The sequence below is a fragment of the Carassius carassius genome, chromosome 43, assembly GCF_963082965.1.
Source record: "Carassius carassius chromosome 43, fCarCar2.1, whole genome shotgun sequence".
Taxonomy (NCBI): Eukaryota; Metazoa; Chordata; class Actinopteri; order Cypriniformes; family Cyprinidae; genus Carassius; species Carassius carassius.
The window spans coordinates 17,932,736-17,955,740 of NC_081797.1; the positions used below are offsets into that span (position 1 = coordinate 17,932,736).

The 23,005-nt window shown below is 36.4% G+C and overlaps 1 protein-coding gene across 4 annotated transcripts in view; it reads left to right on the forward strand.

The window, feature by feature from the left end:
- Positions 1–23,005, forward strand: part of LOC132124603 (ATP-binding cassette sub-family C member 8-like) — a 92,114-nt gene that overhangs the window by 13,203 nt on the left and 55,906 nt on the right. For all 4 annotated transcript variants that reach the window (XM_059535690.1, XM_059535691.1, XM_059535692.1 and 1 more), the window contains 8 exons: positions 1,895–2,077; positions 3,805–3,969; positions 7,689–7,844; positions 10,252–10,386; positions 10,586–10,748; positions 18,857–18,897; positions 18,981–19,126; positions 20,773–20,881. In XM_059535690.1, coding sequence (XP_059391673.1) covers positions 1,895–2,077; positions 3,805–3,969; positions 7,689–7,844; positions 10,252–10,386; positions 10,586–10,748; positions 18,857–18,897; positions 18,981–19,126; positions 20,773–20,881 — 1,098 coding nt within the window. The remainder of the gene's footprint in view (positions 1–1,894; positions 2,078–3,804; positions 3,970–7,688; positions 7,845–10,251; positions 10,387–10,585; positions 10,749–18,856; positions 18,898–18,980; positions 19,127–20,772; positions 20,882–23,005) is intronic.

Genomic DNA, 23,005 nt, shown 5'->3' on the forward strand with positions numbered 1-23,005 from the left:
GTCTCTGACACTTTAGGTCTTTGTTTAAAAAACAAAAACAACAAAAAAATATCCCTGTATTTGAGTTAGAATAGTTTCTGAAAGCACCGTTATGAACAGAGCGATGCTGCAAAAGCAGATTAATGAGTGGATGAGAGCGTTTAATATCCCTGACATCTTCTCTAGTCTCATGTAGCCACTTGTTAGCAACTTAAGAAGACTATCAGCTATTGAAAAGAATCACAAGTGGATTTACTGAAGTGCTTTGTTGTAGAATAAAATGTGAAAAAGATATCCTAAGATTGTGTTAAACACCGATCTTATTTCAGGCATTTAACCAAAAGCCCAATTAAAAAAAAAAAAAAAAAAACATTTACTAAAGTGCTAAAAAATGCTAGTTTATTTCCTTGTTTTGGCCAAAAAAATGCAAACGCTAAAAACCAGAACCAAATGTGCTAACATGGAAACTTTCTGCCAGGTTTTGGTCTTCAAGAATAAGGAATTGTTAAAACCAGAATTGAAAGTGCTAACATGCTAACTTGTTTCAGGGTTTTGGCCTGCAAAAATACATAATAAACTGCTAAAAGCGAAGCCGTAAGTACATTTTTGGAGTTTTGGCATACAAAAATATGGAAATATCTGGAACCGGAACTGCTAAAACAACAACTTTGTTTCTGCGTTTTGGTCTACATAAATAAAGAAGTATATATGAATTATTTAGTACAAATACTGCATTAATAGTATTGTGGTAATATAGTAATTCTGAAGTCTCAGTAGTGGCTGTTTAAATGATGTCTCACACACACACACACACACACACACACACATACACAAATAGAAATAAAAAAACCATCTGTTATCTGTGGATTTGGGGAGGGCAGCTTTCTCTTTGATGATGAAGATGAAGTGAAAAGTCACATACGTCACAAAACCACAGTAAGACAGATGTAGAATAGCACTTAAATTTCATGTCTAGAGCGTACGTGTCATCAGAACAGACAGAATACAGAGGATGTTCCTTTTGCTCTGTGAATGCAGTGACCTTTTGACCCTCAGCGGGGTGAGGGACTTCTACATCTCTGTTCTCATGGGAGTAGAGAGCACATGACGTATGCAGTTACGTGTCTGTGTGCACATTTCCAGGTAAAAGGATATTGTGAGAGTTCATAACGTGACAGTTTTCACGTGCGGCACAAGCAGGATGTGGCATCGGTCACGTCTCGGGATGAACTCCATTAGTAATACCCGTAATAAATGCTACATACGATTGATTCCGTCCTTTAGTGCAATAATTCAGGATTAGTGTCACATCAGGATCCATTCTAACAACAAAACACAAGGAAGGAATAGCTCATTTCCTAATTTCTCAGTATGTTTGTGTAAATTCATTTTTCTAAGACATTTAGGATGTAAAATGTTCGAAAAAAAATGTTTGTTTGTTTGTTTGTTTGAATAATTTCTTAATCATTAATCTTAATAACCATAAGACATAAGAGAGAACATGTGGCACCTGTATCACTAAACAGCTGTTTAGTAAAGAAAAGATAAAAGCCCTTTTATAAGCGCTAGAAAGCTGCCTACATGAACAACCTGAACAATAAAGCGATCAGATTTAGCTGGTGTTGGAGTATGCTTTCTATTTTTTACACTTAATATTCCCATAGTTCGCCTAGCAACATGCTAACTCAAATGCTGGAATCAAATTTCTTCATTTCAAAAGGTCACTTATGAGGTCCCATGATGGTTATTGGATTAGAAGGTACTGTAGCTGTCTATGTGCTGTATATAGTACACAGCAAGCTTAGAACAGATATATTATGAATTCCTCCTTTGTAGTACAGTGAATCATTTAGATGCATTCATGGAAATCTTGGTTCTATTCGTATCTATTGTTACTTTTCTGTTACTTATTCAGAGGCCTCAAGGCACTCTGTGGCCCAAGTGGATCTGGACGGCTCTACGACAGGCTTTCGGAAAACCCCTCCTCCTCAGCATCACCTACCGTTTCATGGCAGACCTGCTTGGCTTTGCTGGGCCGCTCTGCATCTCCGGCATTGTGCACCATCTCAGTAAAGAAAACCACACCATTCAGCCACCGGTAAGAGCAATAACTGCTTTTGCACACATCTGAGCCATGTATAAAACAACCAAGAATAAAAGCAGAATTTTGGTTGGTCCAAAAGTAAAAGACACTGAAATTCAATTCTTAAAGTATTTTTGTTGTCATCATGAACAAGTGCTTTTGTTCTCTGAGGTATTTTAAGGGGAAAATTATTGGGGACTCACTTTTGGCCAGGGTTCTTTTCGTTGTAACATTTTCATCTTGTGTTACAAAGTGTTTTATCGTCATGCTGCTGTCATCAATTATTAAAAAGTTTAACAGCATACTCTCTGGCTCTCGGATGTCGGCCTGTTTGGATGTCTTTGTATGATGTAATCCACTTCACCACATGGAGTTAGTGATGGCAAGACACCAATATTAGATATATGAATTAATCTTTTCATTTTTTTAAATATAAAATGTTATTAAAAAGTAATTAATTATCTGGTTACCACACTGAAAGCCATGGCCATCATGCATGTAATTGCATTGATTTATTTAGAGAGAGGCATAAGCAGTAGTGCTTGCTTTAGAAAATAGTCATCCTATGTTTTTTGTCTTATAAATTCATATTTTCATGATTTATTTATGTTTTCCAAATTACTTTAATTTATTTGTTTGCAACATTGTGGATATTTTATAATTGTTGTAGATAGATTGGGTCATTGGGTGATTTCTAAACTTTTTAATAAAACTTTGAGGGGACACACATCTGCTGAAAGTAATAACTGAGTGTCATGATTAATTTATGGTTATGGTATTTCTAATAGAGGAAACAAATAGCTGTAATGTGCTGTTCAGGGTAGAAATTCTTCAGAAATCGTATTCATTTTTAATGAGAATCTATAGCTTACACATTTGTATAGTGGTGATTAAATTTCCTTTAATTATTCCTATTCTTATTTATTTCATAAGTTGAAAATGCAGTGAAGAGACTTATTGTTCTGTCAGTGGGGAATCGTTTTCATTGGTTTAATTGACTCATTTGTTGCTGCTCTAATCTTTAATTACATGATATAGGTTATATATTAGACTTATAATTAGTGTCCTGTGGTTTCTCTTTAAAGGAAAATTGCTGACTGGTGACAGGATAGTGCCGTAGTAACTGATTTAGTTTATAAAACATACACTGTAAAAAAAAAATCTGTAAAATTTACAGTAAAAAAAATGGCAGGTGATGTTGCTGGAATTTTAACACAAAAATACGGTTTTACGGTTTTAACATTATCTGATATAATGTTAATAGAAGGTGTACAGTGTCATTCACACAGACACTAAACACCATCGTGGTTACACACATGAAACTGAAATAATGCAAACAATCATTAAACAACATTTAATGTAACACAAAACCCTACTATACAAAACTGATAAGAAAAAACTGATAAGAAGAAACGTGGTTATTTCAACCAATAAATATCAAATTTGAAATGCACTGCAGGGAATTCTGGGAATGTCAATTTACGGTCATTCACCGTAACTTTTACAGTGTTTTTCACTTTCACAAAATGGTTTACATCAGTAAAATTTGATGTCCAATACAGTTTTTTTTACCGTTATATACAGTAGTAGAGGAATTTACCATAAACCATTTAACAGATTTTTACTGTAGCATTTTACAATATTTTACCGTTAAATTCACAGTTATTTTTTTAACCTCTCACTGCCTAACTAGTTTTATTGAGGAAGTCATGGCTAACACTAAATGGTTTGGTGTATTTCAGGTGAAGCATCTTGGAATCTACTTCATCTCCTCCCAGGAGTTTCTTGCTAATGCTTATGTCCTCGCTGTGCTACTGTTCTCCGCTCTGCTCCTCCAGAGGACTTTCCTCCAGGCCTCCTACTATGTTGCTATCGAGACTGGAATCAATCTGAGAGGAGCCATTCAGGTCAGCGCAGCAGAGACTTCAGTGACTCCATAACCTTTAAATGACTGAACCCTGAAGCCCCTTGTAATGTTATCAAGAATTTTCATAGAAAACATAATTTAGAAGTAATAGGCTATTTTCTGTCCTGTTTTTAACCCCCCCATCATTAGTACGCTCTGTTTGAATAGGTGTGGCAGACTGTTGACTCAGAAGTAATCACCCAGTGCATTGATTGGCTAATAATTTTGTATGTTTGATAGCGACATTCCTCATAGATGGATGCTGCCGTCATTTAGGTCAAAGATAAATAACTCAATACATATCAAACGATCTATAAGAAAAGACAAAGCAATATTTGCATTACTGATTTGAAAGAGATTTTTGTTGTAAATTTGAAAGTAATGCGCTACTTTACCAGTTACTTGAAAAAGTAACCTGATTATGTAACTTGTAATGCTAGGTAATGTTAGTTAAAAACTGTTAGCCTTTTAATTTATTTTAATTTATTTATTTTATAATTAACATTTAATTTTTTATTTTATTATATTTAACCTTTATTTAACCAGATGATCTCATTGAGATTTAAAACCTCTTTTTCAAGAGAGACCTGGCCAAAATGGCAGCATTTTAACAGCACATAATTACAAATATGATCACCAAACATATACACAACAACAAGAGACATTTAAACAATATCCTCAGATACAACATCAACATCAGACTACTTAAAAGTACAATTTATACTAACCATAGGTTTAAAACAATTTGATTATTTTAAAAACAGTCACAACAATTGATGGCATCTATTTCCAAGACTTTCATGCGTTGCTAAAATTCACCAATAGAAATCAGAGTTCGCAATTGCAATTCAGACTGTAATGTGTTCCAAGTGGATGGGGCTGCATAACTAAAAGCCTTCTTACCAAGCTCTGTACGAACTGTAGGTACAGATAACAAGTACATATTACCAGAGCATAAATTATAAGAACTAACATTACGTGACATATAGGAGCAAAGATAAGATGGAAGCATATCCAGCATAGACTTATAAATAAAAATAAGCCAATGTATATGCCTCCTCACTGACAATGAGGGCCAGTTTGTCATTTTGTACAAAGTACAATGATATACTGATGCCTTACATCCAGTCACAAATCTTAATGCATTATGGTAGACAGTATCCAACAAAGACAAACATTTATCAGGCGCATTTCTATAGAGAAAATCACCGTAATCAAGTGCAGGGAGGAAAGTGGCAGCAACTAATCTTCTTCTAGTTTTTCAAGAAAAACAGGCTTTGTTTCTAAAATAAAATCCTATTTTTAATTTGAGCTTTTGTACCAGTTTATCAATGTGCAACTTAAAAGAAAGCTGATCATAAATTAATAAACCCAAATATTTATACAATTTGACTTGTTCGATCTGCTCACCATGTATAGCAAAAATACTTTGTAAACTGTCCAAAGACTTCTTAGATTTTGAGTAAAGCATAATCTTAGTTTTCTCAACATTCAAAACTAGTTTAAGCTGATGCAGTTGTAACTGGACAAGGTTAAAAGCAGATTGTGAATAAGAAAAAGCTTGGTGTAAAGTCGCAGCCTCACAATAAATAACGGTATCGTCAGCATAAAAATGGAAATGAGCCTGAGAAATGCCGTCACCCAAGTTATTAATATAAATAGTAAATCAAATTGGACCCAAGACTGATCCCTGTGGTACTCCAAAAGATACACTCAGAGTTTCTGATTTGGAATTTTCAAGTGTTACACAAGTGTTTTTGCTGTCCATTGCCTCACTAATGTCATTAATGACCTTCATTGCAGCAGTAGTAGTACTATGCTGCCTTCGAAATCCAGACTGTACATCAGACAAAATATGACTGGAAACCAAATAGTCTTTTAACTGATCAACAACCAATGTTTCTAACACTTTAGCTAAAATCGGTAATTTGGGAATTGGTCTATAATTATCCAAACACTCGGAATCTCCTCCCTTTAAAAGAGGGAGTACATATGCCAATTTCCAAATTCTTGGTACCTCATTGTTGACTAGGGTTTGATTAAAAATAATTGCAATTGGTTCAGCAATAAAATCAGCAGCTATTTGCAAAAAATAAGGCTCTAAAGTATCAGGACCAGGAGATTTACTAGGGTCCAAAGCAATAAGAGCTGTTTTCACATCAGCGACGGAGAAAGGCTTTAGACAAAAGGGCTCTTTACTTGCCACCGATTTCTGGGGCGGAACTGACGAATTAAAACAGTTTGTTAATGTTGATTTGTTTGCAAGGAGTTGACGTTCAAACAAGGAACCTGCTTCCACAAAGTGCTTATTAAAACCCTCTAAAATTGCAGACTTTTCTGATATGACTGTTTTATCCTTAAAAATACATGGAGGTAATTCATTATGACAATTTGAGGTACATACCGATTTCAGGACTTTCCAGAATTTCCGGGGATTGTTTAGGTTTTTCGTTGTAGCTGCTAAATAAAAATCTGATTTTGCCTTTTTAATAAGAAATGTACAACGATTACGCAACTGTCTAAAACTGAGCCAGTCTAAAACTGTCCCGGACTGCCTGGCTTTAGCCCAGGCTTGGTTTCTCTGCCGAAGAAGATTAGCCAGCTCCGGAGTAAACCACCCATTGTCACGTCCCTTTACTCTTAACCTCTGAAAGGGAGCATGCTTGTCCACAATACTAATAAAACCTTCATAAAAATACCTCCAAGCTAGCTCCACCTTGTCAATAAGTACAATTCTGTCCCAGTCAAAACAAGACAAATCATGCAAAAATGCTTGCTCACAAAAGTGCCTCAAATTTCTTTTAAACATTATTCTAGGTTTAGTCTTAGGCAGTTTTGTATTTCTTACCGCTGCAATGACACAGTGATCACTCAAATCGTTTGCAAACACACCTACATCCGAAAATTTGTGAGGTGTGTTTGTCAAAAACAAATTAATAAGATTTTTTTTTTAGGCATATATCGAGAATCATTATAAGCATTAGTAAAAATGTGATTTAGGACAATAAAGCAGTTCTTATAATCCAACAGAACAGAGCCAGTAGTCACAAGGAATAAGTGGTGTAATTGCTCAGAAAAACCGATATCCAAGGAGGTTCCTCCAGATGAGATGTAAAAATCTGTCCATACCTTTTGAGAGCAAACCACTGGTGTCTTTTTATTCCCGGTGTAGTCCACCGCGATCAGCACAAAAAAGGCTACTGTTAAAAACGCCATTCAGGAGCGATACGCCTCATCGCGTCCCCCAAAAAAGTCTGTGATGTTGCAATCAATTCCATGAATGGGAGAACCACATCAAGCAATGCAATGTATAGCCCAACAAGGCAGTGCAAGATTGTTCCACGCGGATCCGTAGAGGACCACACAGCGCCAAAACCCACTCCCGTCACCAGCAAGGATATTCCACAGCTCCGTTCAAAGGAAGCATTCCACCTGTCGATGACCCACAACTGCCCAGATGAGTCCACCGATCCAGGCCCAAGCAAAGTAGGAGTAGGCTTCCCAAACAAACTCTACCACAGAAAGCAATCAGAAAAGTCCCATGCAATCCTTCTGCAATCTGTACAGATATTTCAAAATTCATAACAAAACAAAAAAACTGAAACTTCATTCAAACATTCAATAATGACTCTAAACAAACGCTCGTGCTGTCGTGGATGCTGCCATCTTGGATATGTTATTGGATGTAGAATATGATATGATATCCGGTTTCACTTCCAGACAAAAATCTTCAATAAAATAATGCGTCTCTGCACCTCCAACATGTCCATGGGGGGAATGACAGTGGGCCAGATCTGCAACCTAGTCGCTATAGACACCAAACAGCTGATGTGGTTCTTCTTCCTGTGTCCCAACCTGTTTGCAATGCCAGTTCAGGTAAAGCCTCACATGAGGTTCCTTTCTCTATAGAGTTCAATGCATTGGGGAATATTGATGTGAGTTTGTGTATGGGCTTTGAGTCAAATGTTTCAGTCGTTTTTGCCTTATTTGCCTCAGAGAAGCAAGTTTTTAAATAGATATTCCCTCACATGGGTTTTATCTGGGATGTTATCTGCACTTGACCTACTTAAGAAGAAATGTTGTTTTAAGTCCAACATGTCCAGTCCCAACAGGAGTCAAAGTAATTCTGAATTAAAATCTTAACTTGACTATTTTAGAGACTTAGATTTATTAATCTGTTTTCTTATAGTGTGTGTACAGTTTTAATTTATAATAGAGAATCTGTAGATCCCAAACTTTACTCTGGGTATCCAGTGACATCCCGACAGTGTGGTAAAACTGATGAATGAATGTAATGTAGTAGGTTAATACTATATTAAGTGACATAAAGACACCCCCTCCACCCTTGTCCTTGGTTTTGTGTCTGTTTTGGTTTGCTTTGCTTTGCCTTGCATTGTGTTTTTTCTTTGTGTGTTTTTTTTTTTTTGCTTTGCTTTGTTACATTTTTTTTGTCATTTTTTGTTTTACTTAACTTTTTGACCTTTTTGACTTTTTTCACTTTGTGTTGTTTTGCAATTTGCTTTATATTGTTTTTCTCTGTTGTCTTTTGTTTTGTCTTTTGCTGTTTTGCAAATTTTTGTTGTTGTTGCTTTTTTGTATAATGCTTTTAGTTCTTTTTTGTTTTGATTTGTTTTGTATTTGTTTTTGTTTTGTCTTTTGTTGTTTTGCTAATTTTTTTTTTTTTTTTGCTTTTTTGAATAATGCTTTTAGTTCTTTTTTGTTTTGTATTTGTTTTTGCTTTGTCTTTTGTTGTTTTGCTTTTTTTTTGCTTTGCTTTGTATTTTTTGTTTGTTTGTTTTGTTTTTGCTATTTTATGTTTTGCTTTTGTTTCTTTGTTAGTTTTTCTGTTCTTGTATTTCTTTTTGTTTTGTCTTGTGTTGTCTTGCTTTGTGTGGTCTTTTTTTATTTGTTTCCTTTCCTTGCTTTGTGTTTCATTTGCTTTGTTTTATTTTGTTTGCTTTGCTTAATTGTTTTGCTTTGCTTTGTTTTATAATGGTCCCGTCATTTCTACTTCTAAAATAATTTTAGGGCTATCTGTCAAGGAAAATCTTTTATTGTATTTTTATTGTATAATCTTGTGATTTTATTTATTTATTTATTTTCAAAGATTACACTTTAACACATACAGTTTCATTGAGTTTTGAAGAAGAAAAATAGACCTTTTGTGTAATTATTGGGTTTATAAATTTGTAATGACGCTCATAATGCAAAATTTATCCAATAATTTACTAAACCCAATCTTTAATTTCATTCAAATTCACAGGGAATGCAAAAAAACTTGTCAATGCAAATATCAATGCTAATTAATATCAATCAAATATACAATAATTCAATAATTTAAAGAGAACTTCCCTTACGCTTTGGATTACAGGATGTAATCCTACATGTGTAAAATAAATTACCAGTATATCAGTCAAAGTTTTAATGTAATTTCTCCACAGACTGAGGTTTATCTTTGAATGGCATGACATGAGTTGGTTAGACGGATCGTGAGCTGAACAAAAGAAAATGTAAAAACGTTGCAGCCGCTCAGTATTCCTCACACTCCTCCTGCTATTGAACGTGTTTCTCCTGAGAGTAGACAGTATGAAATGTCAGATACATCTGCAAGATCTATTTTTAGCTTTTGTATAACAATATTTTTGTCCTCAAAACCCTCATCTTGTGTAAAATGGACTGTCACTTGTAGAAATGTTTCATTGTCAATGTCAGTATAATATATATATTTTTTCATAACTAAATGTTAAACTTTATTAATTAAATGTTATGTCAACATTTGAATTATAATATTTCATAATATTAAAAGTTTTACCCACTGTAAAAATGCCATGATATTTTGATCATTTGTGGGAAGAAAAATTCTGTGAGAATAAAAATAATTTTTCAGGTATTACTCTTTTAATGGGGTATATATTGTGGATAAATATTGATATGTGGGATATGGGTTATGTTGTGAATAAATAAGACATAATGTCAATGTAAAATAAAGTAAATCATTTCCAGGCAGTATTTTAATAATTTGTTTTAGTGCAATGCTAATATAAAAGTAATTTATCATACAAAAAGAAAAAGAAAAAAGTGCTGTCTGTGAATATACAGCTTCTTCTATATTTTACAAAGAGGGATCATCACACTGTGAGATCTTTGGCATCAAAAATTATTCTTATTAAGCTTCCCTGATCATAAAAATACCGGGCAGTTTGCCATAAAGCTTGTCTTTAGCACTTACTGTGACAAAAGTGCTACTGAATATAAAAAGGTGACATTTTCCTCTTGGTTTCAGATCATAGTGGGAATCATCCTCCTTTACTACCTCCTGGGAATAAGTGCCTTGATAGGGGCCACGGTCATCACCCTCCTGGCTCCGGTGCAGTACTTTGTGGCAACCAAGTTATCAGATGCACAGAAAAGCACACTGGTGAGCTTCTTTACTTTGTTTAATGTCTTAAGTAACTGTGCACATATAGATTTTGTTCAAATACAGTTGACATTTGTACAGGAAAGCCAGAGATTGTTCAAATAATAAACCTGTCAAATATTGAGCTCAAATAAGAGCCAGGAGATTTCAGGAGCCTCTAGCATTGTTGCTAATGTGTAATTTATGTGCTGATGCTCAGGAATATTCCAGCGAGCGGCTGAAGAAGACCAATGAACTGCTGCGGGGTATCAAGCTCTTGAAGCTTTATGCCTGGGAGCACATCTTCTGCTCGAGCGTGGAGGAGACCCGGGGCAAAGAGCTCACCAGTCTGCAGACCTTTGCCCTCTACACCTCCATATCCAGTAAGACTCAGCTTTCACAGTTACCTCCGATAATATTAAGACTGAGAGCAAACATGCTTTTTAGGGTCAGCTGACCAAATTCACACAGCATTATGAGTTATCACTGCCTACAGGCATCGCTGCAAACGGTGTTTGACCCAGTGTAGCAGACTTATTTTAGATAATAATAAGTGTAAAATTGCAAAGTCTGGAATAATAATTAAAATTAATATTTAAAATGCAATACATATAAAATGTAAAAGAATATATAAAAATCGTTCTTAATAGTTTATAATTTTATTTGCTTTGTATGTGTGTGTGTGTGTGTGTGTTTTATATACATTAATAATATATACTTATTATTTAAGTCATTTTTTCTTTTTTGCTAAAATAAAAATATAAAAGTGTGTCTTTGCATGTATGTACAGTATATTTAACAATAATTTAAATGCTTATATAAAACTAAATATTAGTGCTGTCAATATTAGCAAGTTAACACGGGTAATACATTTTTCCAGTTTAACAGCATAAAAAATATTTAGTGCAGGGGTGAAGCTACTCACAAACACCGCTTCTGTCTTTTTCTTGACAAGAATTGCGTTTATTTAGACGCAGAACGTTTTTATGACCACATCAAACTGGAGAATTTTTAGATGGGCACTGCACTTCACCTCAGCTCCAGGCGCGAGTCAAACGAGCGCGGAAACGATACAGGTGATGAGGAGCTTCAGTAGAACATCAGTGGACTGCGTTCAGATGAGATGTTGTCTGGCCATATATCAGTAAAAAACAATCTTCCTGCCCGGTCAGCCGTTATACTATGCTCATTGCGCGTGCTCTTCAATTGCACGCACAAATACGACACCACGCGATGTAGCCTGTATCATTTAATATTAAAGTGTGAATGAAACCACGAGTGTGCATGTCAGATCCATGTCATGTTCAGCAGTGGCAGCTCTTAAAGTAATAGCAGCCTAATAACCCAGCTGCTGTGATGTCTGTTAATTAAAGAACAAAACAAAAAAAAGAGGAAATCAATAATTTTTGTAGCTTAACGGATTCATATACATTTAATTTAGAATTTAGCATTCAAACACCTTATAAAATTTCTTTATATTTCCTACTTGCTGAAAGGCACAGGTAAATATGACATTTATTACAATGGGTTTATGTGAAGATTGTTTTAAGTTAAATATATATAAATATATATATATATATATATATATATAATTAATTTCTAAATATATCTGTACATATAAATGATAACAAAAGTGTTAGACACGTATTTAATTTTAAGAATTATATTTATTTATTTGTTTCTTTTTTATATAAATAACATTTTCACATATTTAATAAATCATAGATTCATTTTCCAAATGATTTTCAGCAAGTAGTGTTAGAGAGCTGTTCTGAGATCAACATTTTCATATTTCAGCCTCTCTTCAGCCATGCTTGCTGGGAAGTGGAAGCAAAACATGCATAAATATATTTTTATCACTGGTTTCTTGCCAAACACACTTTAACAGGGGAAAAATGCCGAGAAAATACATCAATATTAATGGGCTGGTCTTGTAAATGCTCATGGAGATGCTACAAGATGCTAAATATTTTTTTAATAAATGGAGGTAAGAAATACAACCTTTAACAAACTCCCAAAGCACTGAAAATTACAATCGAGAGCTGCTGGCTGCATCTGTGGAGTGTTTTTGTGTCTTTGACACCGCTGCTCTTTAAAGCCTCTCTGATTTAAGCCAAGGTTACACTACAAAGTTCTCATCTCTCTCTCTCATCTCTTATTTCTGTATTTTTGCAACATTCGCAATATTGGAGAAGGACTGTGTTGCTCAGCAGGAGAATATCCTGCATGCAGTGCTGCAAAGAGACTTTGGCTTCATGCCATCAAGTCTGAATTGCTGCTTTCTTCCCTGCTGAGTTTACTGCACAGTAAACTGATCAATGTTTTCACATTCAAAAGATCCACAGGTTTCAATTCTTCACTACTTACTCTTTAATGAACAACAACTATAGGTAAAAGAATCGCAAATAACCTCAGGAAATATAGCAGGAGGTCAAACGAGAACATCAAAAACCTTCCAGCTTCAGTAGGAAATGGGCAAAGAGCCTGTCAGACAGCAAACTCAGCAGTGTAAACTGCAGCGATAGCAGTGAAATATCTGATAGCCTGATGTAGACACAGCAGAACTCATCACTTTGATTATACTTTTATCCCTGTAGGTATTAAGATTTAAAAAAAAACATCTTGTCTCTGGACTGAGCTTGTAAAGCCTTTGTCGGCTCAAAAGAAACAGAGTTAATGTTTCTGACATAAAGCTCACAGCAGAGTTATGCTCATGTCAGCAGGTCAGACTGCAGGTCATTTCTTTTATTCGTTCTGCTCAGTGTGTGAAGGCAATGGAGAAAACTGTTCAGCCACGAGAGATGGTGATAGTTACTACAGTTTCTGGTTAAATGTCTGAGATGCTTCAGTATATATAGTACAAAAATCCCATTTGTTTTCTTTATAGAAATATAGATTTTTAACAATTCTTTTGAAACCTTTTAAGACAGAAACACCATGAGCTCCAAGGTTATTAATAGCCAGCAGTGACCACCATATCCCATGAAGCTTTGTGAATTGATTGACTAAAGAAAGACACTCCTCTTGGACTCTAAACTTTTTATATGTTCTACATACTTATATATTACATTTACTGCAAACTAATGATATATATTTAATTTTTGTTTCGTAATAAATTTGAATTCAGTAACATCATAAAACTATTTTATTTCAGCAGAGATGCTTTATATTGATCTAAAGTAACAGTAAAGAAATGTATAATTAATACAAAAAAAATTACAAATAAAATTAAACCTTTCTATTTATCAAACCTGAAAAAATGCATCATGATAAAAATATAAAGCAGTACAATCGCTGTACATGTATATATTTATAGTTTTATATTGTTTCTAAATATATTAAATATATAATCATAACATTTGTTCTTAAATATAAACATGCATGTGTTTGTATTTATACATACATGATAAATATACACAGTACATACACGTTTATATTATGTAAACAAAAACTTATTTTGGATGTGATTACTCATGATTAATCATTTCACAGCATTAATATATGTATATATATATAAAACACGCTCAAGTTTCTAAATTTGAACAAAAATGTAAATGAAAAGAAAAGCTATAAAAACAACATTTTATTCAAGATATTAGTAAAAGCTATAGTAGTGTTAGTAACGCTGAATAAGAATTTTTTGAGCAGCAAATCATCATAGACTGATTTCTGAAGAATCATGTGACATCATCAATGATGCTGAAAATTCATGTATGATCAGATAAATAAATTACATTTTAAAATATATGCAAATGGAAAATAGTTGTAAAATAGTAGTCACAGATGTAATGTTTTTACTGTATTTTTGATCAAATGCATGCAGCCTTTTGAACATAAGAGACTTATTTCAAAAACGTAAAACATTTTTCCTTTTGAATGTTAGTGTACAGTATACAGTATAAATATAAAAGTGTGTCAGAGTGCTGAAGTGAAAGCTACAGTTCTGTCAGTAATATCTAGACAGAACTGGGTCATCAACACGTGTAAGTTTTAAAGTTTTGTATAAGTAAGCATTATACATGAGTTTAAAACTGCCAACATCAATTATTTATCATCAATTACTTGACAGCATAAACAGATATTTGCTGATTTACTATTGACCAACTTTATTCTTTAATTAGCAAGATTAAGGCATCTATTCGTTCAGTAATGTCAGCAGCCAGCTGGCAAACCAGTTCTGCAGATCCAGCATCCTTCAGCTATCAGCAACTTTGTGAATGTGCTGAAGTTTCTTACACTGCTGAATGTAGGATTACATCTGCTGTGGCACTTACAACGCTTACTGTACAACAAGCTGTTCACAAAAACAAGTGCATTCATGGGACTGCACTTTCCCTTCTGTAGTTTGGAAGCTATATTGAGTTTTCAGGGCTCAGAAAGAAGGATTTTTCCCTGCTGGCCCAGAACATACACACAGCCCGATCTCAATCGTAAGTAAATAATTTACTTACTGTTCTTGTTATTCTTTTACTTTATTTATTTTTTCAATATTCTTATTTATGTTTACTTTTAAAATGTACATATATTGTACATACATGCTAGAAATACCTGCATTTTTTTATATAAAATTGTGTTTTCTTTACAGTTTGTTTGGACAAAAATTCATAATTTACCAAAATATAATTTGGAAATGGAGGAAATTATACATATAGATATTATGAAAGAGGGGCAGCCATCTGCTTCCCGCAGTTCAGGACCCACCTCTGCTGAGGCACAGAGGAGAGTAAGCTTGTGGGGATCACAGGTGGATCTGGCTGAGGAGTTTAGGGACTTTCTCTTTCACGCTCATTGACGAGAGTGAGCCTCAGGAGGAGGATGTTATATCATTAACACTTTCTGATACTGAGGGTTAGTGCTCTGCAGGGTTCTACCCAGGAAGAGCTGGAGATGTCCGAGGGTGGCGAAGAAGATGAGGCTGAGCCTTCTCAATCCTGCTGCCCCGCGTATGTAGAGCTTTTGGAGGTTATGGATCACGCCACAGCAAAGTTGGAAACGTGCCAGTAAGGTGACGCAGCGAGGTCGGCTCAATGAGCATGATCTTTCTGACCATAGCCCTCCAGCTCAGGTGAGCCTTCCATTTTTGCCTGATCTCCATGCAACGGTCGAAAAGGAATGGAAAAGGCAATTTTCTTCTCTCATCCATCGGTTTCAGCATACAAGCTATGCCAACATCGTGGCGATGTGCGAAAGCGGCTATGAGAGGATGGCCCCTGTAGAAGAGACGCTGGCTAGCTATCTTTCTGTGGGGGAGACATCTTCTCTTAAATCTCCCTCCTTGCCATCTAAGCCCCGTCAGGATACATCTTGCTTAAATGGCAAGACATATGTAGAAGGTCAGGCTGTGGCTTCATTGCACACAATGGCAGTGCTTCAAGCATATCAGGCTGATCTGCTGAAGGACCTGGATAAAGACGAGGGCCTATCTCCTTATCAGGTAGCCGAGCTGCACCTCACCACAGATCTCTCTCTCCATGCTACCAAGCTGGCCGCCTGCACCATGGGAAGGTCTATGGCAGCCATGGTGGTAGCGGAGAGACATCTGTGGGTGAACCTGGCAGACATCGGGAAGAAAGAAAGGGGCTTTTTTCTCGATGCTCTGGATTCGCCTTGCAAACTTTTTGGTACTTCCGTTGAGACAGTAGTCAAGAAGTTCAGGGAGGTGAAGGCACGCTCTGTGCCTTCAAATCCTTCATTCCATGAAGGTCCAGGTCTGAGCCTGAACAGAATTCTAGTGTCGTGACTCACACTTCTCCCCCACCTGCGGGGAAGAGGTAAGAGGAATCGTGGGTCACGGGGAGGTAGGCAAGACCTAAGGAATGTTATTGGTCTCCACTCAGCCAGTGTATCTTTATTTATACACTTTAAGCACCGCTTCCCTCAACATGAGGGGCTATTTGGGCGGTTCTCATGGTAGTTTATCAGCACTCTCCTTTACCAAAAAGGGTCACCTATGAGTACTACTCTCTTTCTGAATTCGGAGTTCTCCTCTCACGTGAGATTGAGTTTTCTGTTTTTCCCCCAGAGTGCTCAAGCATTATTACCACAGATCGAGTTGATGACTCTCAAATAGTGTTGTCACGGTACCAAAATTTCAGTATTCCATAAAACCAATGCCATTCTTTATACTTATTTACAATTGTGTTTAAAGTTTATCTACAAGTAATATAATTATGAAAAACAGTAAACAAGTTTCACCCAAATTTAATTTGTCTTTTAATTAATGAAATTTAAACACGTTTTATTTTTTGGTAAAAAAGGGGATTTGCTATTAAAATTAAAACATGGAAGAAATATTGTGTGATTTATTTCTTTAAATAAATTTTTTCAACAGTAGTAGCAGTATCACATGCATTCTACTAAATAGTAGTAATATTTCTAGCACAATGCCTTTATGTAAAAATGTACTTTTATTTTGACAGGTTACCGTGAATACCTTTAAATTGACACTGGTTTTACTCGAAACAGTTAAATGCTTATGAAGTGACTCAGAACAGTTCTGGTGATGTTTATGCATTTATGTCCTCATTGAGACGGAAGATGCTGAAATTACTGCAAGCGTCACTCGCTTCAGTCTATGTAGTAAACAAACCCGGACGTCTCTGCCATTCATTCATTCACACAGAGATGCACAGAACATGCAGGATTCATATTTCAACCAACTTTTGCGGCTTAACATTTACAGATACTGGTCCATATGGAGATTTGATTTGATTAATTTATGCTAACTTTGACAAATTCCGTGACTGTAAGTTTCATTTTCATGACTGGATTTTGAGATTTCGTCCCCGTTTTCTGCTTCGCGGAAATCATAGCGCTGTATGCGTCAAGAAAGGGGTTGACCGGGTAATCGGTACCACCGGTACTTAAAGAAATCTGGTACCGTGACATTTTAATTTTTTTTGTATCAACTTGGTACCGAAGTACCGGGTCTTTTGACAACACTACTCTCAAACATATTATTTTGGGATGCACCATTCCATCTATGAGCTGTTCAATCAGAGTGCCACAAGAGCCCCCTCCTTAGACCATTATTTAAAATCCATGTTATGGTAAGTGTGCACGTGAAGTCTTTGCGCACTTTCTGAAATCCACACTGTGGTGAGTTTGCACACTAGTGCCCTGCGTTCTTTCTAAAATCCTATATGGTGAGGGCTTTGGGGTGTTGCTTCTTGCCCTTTCTTTAGTTGGTAAAAGCTCTGTTCATCTTAGGTGCCGCTCCACCTATGTATCCTTGGATACCTGTCTAAACAGGGTGTTGCTACTAGGGATCTGTTGAGCTCTTTCAGCAAGCTTATACAAGAGCAAGCGGTAACCCCTGTGTGACAGGCAAGGTACTTTGTCATATCCCTTTAAATGAATATTTCTTGATTCCAAGCCTTCAGCTCTACTCCCTGAGGCCCTAACAACTAAGTTGGGTATGTAGCCTAGGCCTTTGGCCATAAGGGGTAATGTCACGGACAGCCGTCTAATGTCCCTGGGGCAATTCCCATGGAAAAGGTATAGTTGGTACTTAGTGTTCGCCATGATTCTGGCCTGCACTCCCCTTAGCATGGCGGGGTGGGTATACTGTTCCCCATAGCGACCCCTAGAGGATGCAGTTCGAAGTTCCCTTGAAAGGGAACGTCTCAGGATACGAATGTAACCATGGTTCCTGCGTCCTCTAGCTCCCTGCCATGATTCGGACGCAAGCTTCAGATGAAGAACTGAATGACGTGTTCTCCTGGTGCCTGTTTATAGTCGCGCCGGTAGTGACGTCAGAGTCTGTCGCTGGCCAACTCATTGGTTTTTTTTCAATGTATGCTTCAGACACGGTTCACGACAAGGTGTTCCCCATAGCAACACCTAGAGGACGCAGTGTCTCGTTCCCTAGTCAGGGAACCATGGTTAGATTTGTAACCTGAGACGTTTTTTTACTTCAAAATGTAACTTTTAATTCAAATTTACTTGTAACTCTTTGTAAATTCTTAACTTGAGGGTACATGATTTCTCAATATTTTGTATGCAGCATAACAACATAATCTAAAACTTGTTATCCTTTGCCCCTGTTTTGAAATTGGTTCTCTACAGCAACATTTAATTTAGCAGTGAAAGCTGCTCTCAGAGCTGTAAGAGCTGAACAAGCACTTTTCTGAATGTAGAAAGACCTCTGAACTGTGGATTTGACATAATGGCAATATATATTGCGCTTGTGGGTGACTGCTTAACCATGTGCCTTGGCTTATTACACTGGTACATCATTGTCAGTGTTCATAAACAGGTTGTAATGAAATCGCTTGCTTACCTGGACACTTCAGGAATTCTAGAGGAGCTCTTCTATCTCAATATGTCTTCACTACATAGTGGACATACACAGTATGTAACGCAATATATTCTACTGGGAAATTACTAGGTATATTTTTATCAAGTGACAGCACATGGACACATGGATAGATGAAGGAGAAGAAAGTAATTTGTTCACTTAACATTTTTGCATCTTTTTTTGTTTTTACAGTATTCATGAACACAGCTATTCCCATCGCAGCAGTTCTCGTTGTAAGTATAAAACAGTAGGTCTGTTTTTAATTGAATCTATAAACACATACTGAAGTTTAAAAGCTCCCGTGTGTTTGTTTCAGACGTTCGTGGCTCATGTTCATCTGTCAGATGATGGAGATCTGTCCCCTGCTGTGGCCTTCGCCTCTCTCTCGCTCTTCCACATCCTGGTCAATCCTCTCTTCCTGCTTTCCAGTGTCGTCCGCTCCACTGTCAAAGCCCTGGTTAGGTCAGTTACAAACCACTGATGTGGGATAACATTTGTAATTTTTAATTAAAACAATTAATAGCAGCAAAATAGGTTTGGAATCTGATCCTTTAAAATTGCAAGGTCTGACATATGAAATAAGAGTTGAAATTAAGACTTTTTTAAATGTGTTTTTGTTTCAACACACCCACACAAAAAAGCTTATTGCAACTTTGTTAGCACTTTAGCTGCGTCCCAAATCGCGTACTAATGCACAATTCTATGACGTTTTGTAGTATAAATAGTAGTAAGTATGTAGTAAGTTACAGCAACTTTTTATCTCACAATTCTGCAACTTTCAAGCTATAGACTCATAATTTGGAGAACCAATATCAGAATGGTAATAAAAAGTCACAATTACCTATTTAATTTTCCAATCCCTTGAGCAAGGCACTGAACCCCCAACTGCTCCCTGGGTGCCGCAGCATAAATGGCTGCCCACTGCTCCGTGTGTGTGTGTGTGTGTGTGTGTGTGAGAGAGAGAGAGAGAGAGAGAGAGAGAGAGAGAGAGAGAGAGAGAGAGAGAGAGAGAGAGAGAGAGAGAGAGAGAGAGAGAGAGAGAGAGAGAGAGAGAGAGAGAGAGAGAGAGAGAGATGGGTTAAATGCACAGCATTAATTCTGAGTATGGGTCACCATACTTGGCTGAATGTCACTTTCACTTCAAATACATTAAGATGTATCAAATATGATACAGTAGGCTTTATAGGGTTAACATTAAACTTTTATTTTCCTTTTTTTTACAACCCAGACTTCTTCTGCTGCACCAATTACATGGTAGAATTGAATGCTCAATCTGTGTGTGGTATTTTGCGATAGCAGTCGTTCTGCATATGAAAGTGATTTACTGCCAACAATGCATGTTCAGGATTTACAGGTTTTAATTAACCACCCAGCAATATAATGAATCGTCCCCATGTGTTTCTCATGTACGTCACATCAGCTGTGCACTTCTTCTCTTCTCATCGCTGATACACTCTCTTGTGAACAAGAAATGTGTGTCTGTGAGCCTCAGGTTCAGTCTCATCAACCCAACCATGTGGAACACATTTAGAGAGGGAAGGCTGTATTTATAGTGTACAAGCAGGTCATAGATCAATGCTGCCTGGAAAGCACGCCACCGATTTCAATATATGACATAAAAGATTATTGATGAAAGAAATTGATGTAAACATTTTTCATGATAACATCAGCTGTTTTCAAGTCACTTTACAATATAATCTATTTGCAACAAAACACTCTAGACTAGAGAGTAAAATGCATCTGTCTGACATCTCAAAGTCTTGCTTCTCTCTGGATTTATTTTCTGCATGTTGGGCCGTGGTAGTATTTCAGACTGGAATTGAATGTCAAGCAATAGGCAGTACAGGTTTACTCGCACAGTATGATTTTCTTTCAGTGAATAAAGCTATACTATGATTGATAATTGCATAACTCAGTGTGTGATATTATTGGTTACAGAGAGGTATGCACTTTAGTCCTGTTTTATTTTCTTGGAAGGATGTCACAATGCCACCAAACTGGAGTTATTTCTTGATATTTGAGCAAATAAATAATTGGCATATAAGTAGAGTCCAGTTGCAGTGATTGAATATGGAATTACTTTGTTTTTATTGTTTTTTTCTGGCCAGTGTTCAGAAGCTCAGTGAGTTTTTCTCCTGTGATGAGATTGGAGGGGAACAGGAGCCCAGAGCAACTGTCCTGCCCAATTCAAGCAATCACAACAAATATCAAGCCCTGGTAAGTGAAGTCAGTTCACCATAAACATTTATTCACATCAAGAATGAAAGAAATGGCAGATAAAATGTAACACCATGACGAGTTGTTTTTTTATGCCTTTATTGAATAAATTACAATATTTTTGTTCAATAAATGATGTGCATAATCAATTTATTGCTCAAAAATTTAATGGAACACTTTGAAAACACATCAGATCTATATATATATAGAATGAAAGGATGCCACATCGATTTATGGAAATTAAAATTATCAACCTACAGAGGGCTGAAATCAAAGTCACCCCGAAAATCAAAGTGAAAAAATATGTAGCAGGCTAGTCCAAAAGTTTCAGTCTCGTACTCCAGCCCCCTCTGAGGCACACTGTGTCTCACCAGCAGACCCCACGCCCGGAACCCCCACATACTGCACCAACGGCTTGGACCACCTGCCCCGCCCCAGTCCACCAACCATTCCTGAGTCAAGTCTGCTGGATGCTCAGCAGTCAAGCCGACTGGCCGCGCTGATGTCAAGCCCGTCGGTCACTTCAGTGTCCTGAGTTTAGCCCAGAGAGGGCTCTTATCCTCAAGTCTAGCCCAGAGAGAGTTCCAGTCCCCAAGTCTAGCCCAGAGAGGGCTCCAGTCCCCATATCCGGCCCAAGGAGGGCTCCAGTCCCCAAGTCTAGCCCAGGATGGCCAGGTCTCCTGAACTGTCTGCTCTGTCATGGCTCCCCAAGCTCCTTGCTCTGCCATGGCCTCCTGAGTTCCCTGCTCCAATATGGCACCCTGACCTCCAATATTCTTATATTATCTTATATTCAAACAATTAATTGCAATTAATCACATTCAAAATAAAAGGTTTTGTTTGCATAATATATGTGTGTATAATGTGTATATTTATTATTTATATAAATACAAACAAATTCATGTATATATTTAAGAAAATATGTTATCAGGTGCATCTAAAAAAATTGAATATTGTGAAAACGTTTATTTTTTTGTAACATTAAAAACATGAAACTTTCAAATACTCTAGATTCATTACATGTAAAGTAAAACATTTCAAAGGTTGTTTTGTTTTGAGCTTAACAGCTCATGATAGTCAAAAATCCAGTCTCTCAAAATATTGGAATATTTACATTTGTGTTAGATTAAATGAACATCCCTACAATATCAATTCTGGGTATCTCTTGTTCTTTGAAACCACAATAATGAGTATGACTGCTGACTTGGCAATGGTCTAAAAGACAATAATTGACACCCTCCACAAAGAGGATAAGTCAGAAGGTCATTACTAAAAGATCTGGCTGTTTACAGAGTGTTGTATCAAAGTATTTTCAATGCAAAGTTGACTGGAAGGAAAATTGGTGCAAAAGCAATAAGGATGACCGCAAGCTTGAGAATACTGTTAAGCAAAGCCAATTCAATTGCTTGGGAGAGCTTCACAAGGAGTGGACCAAAGCTGGAGTCAGTGCATCAAGTCACCACATTTCGACATCTTTAGGAAAAGGGCTACTGAAGGGTTTCTGAAACAGAAACAATGTCAGAAGCATCTTATCTGGGCTAAGGAGATAAAGAACTGGACATTTGCTCAGTGGTCCTCTTTTCAGATAAAAGTAAATTTGTCATTTCATTTGAAAATCAAGGTCTGAAGTCTGGAGGATACGTGAAGAGGCACAGAATCCAAGCTGCTTGAAGTCCAGTGTGAAGTTTCCAAAGTCAGTTATGATTTGGGGAGCAGTGACATCTGCTGCTGTTGGTCTATTGTGTTTTATCAAATCTTAAGTCAATGCATCTGTCTACCAGGGGATTTTGGAGAACTTTATGCTTCCTTTCACTGACAAGCTTTATGGAGATGCTGATTTCCTTTTCCAGCAGACCTTCATCACCTGCCAACAGCCAACATGCCTGACCTGAAAACCATATTGAATCTATGGGATATTTTCAAGAGAAAGATGAGAAACAGTCCGATCAAATCATCAAAATTAAAACAAAAAAACTTTTGCAATGTTTTACTTTACATGTAATGAATCTAAAATATATGGAATTTTCACTTTTTTGAAATGTAAAAAAAAAAAAAAACTTTTCCATGATATTCTAATTTTTTGAGATGCATCAGTAAACATAAAATGTTTATTAAATATTTACA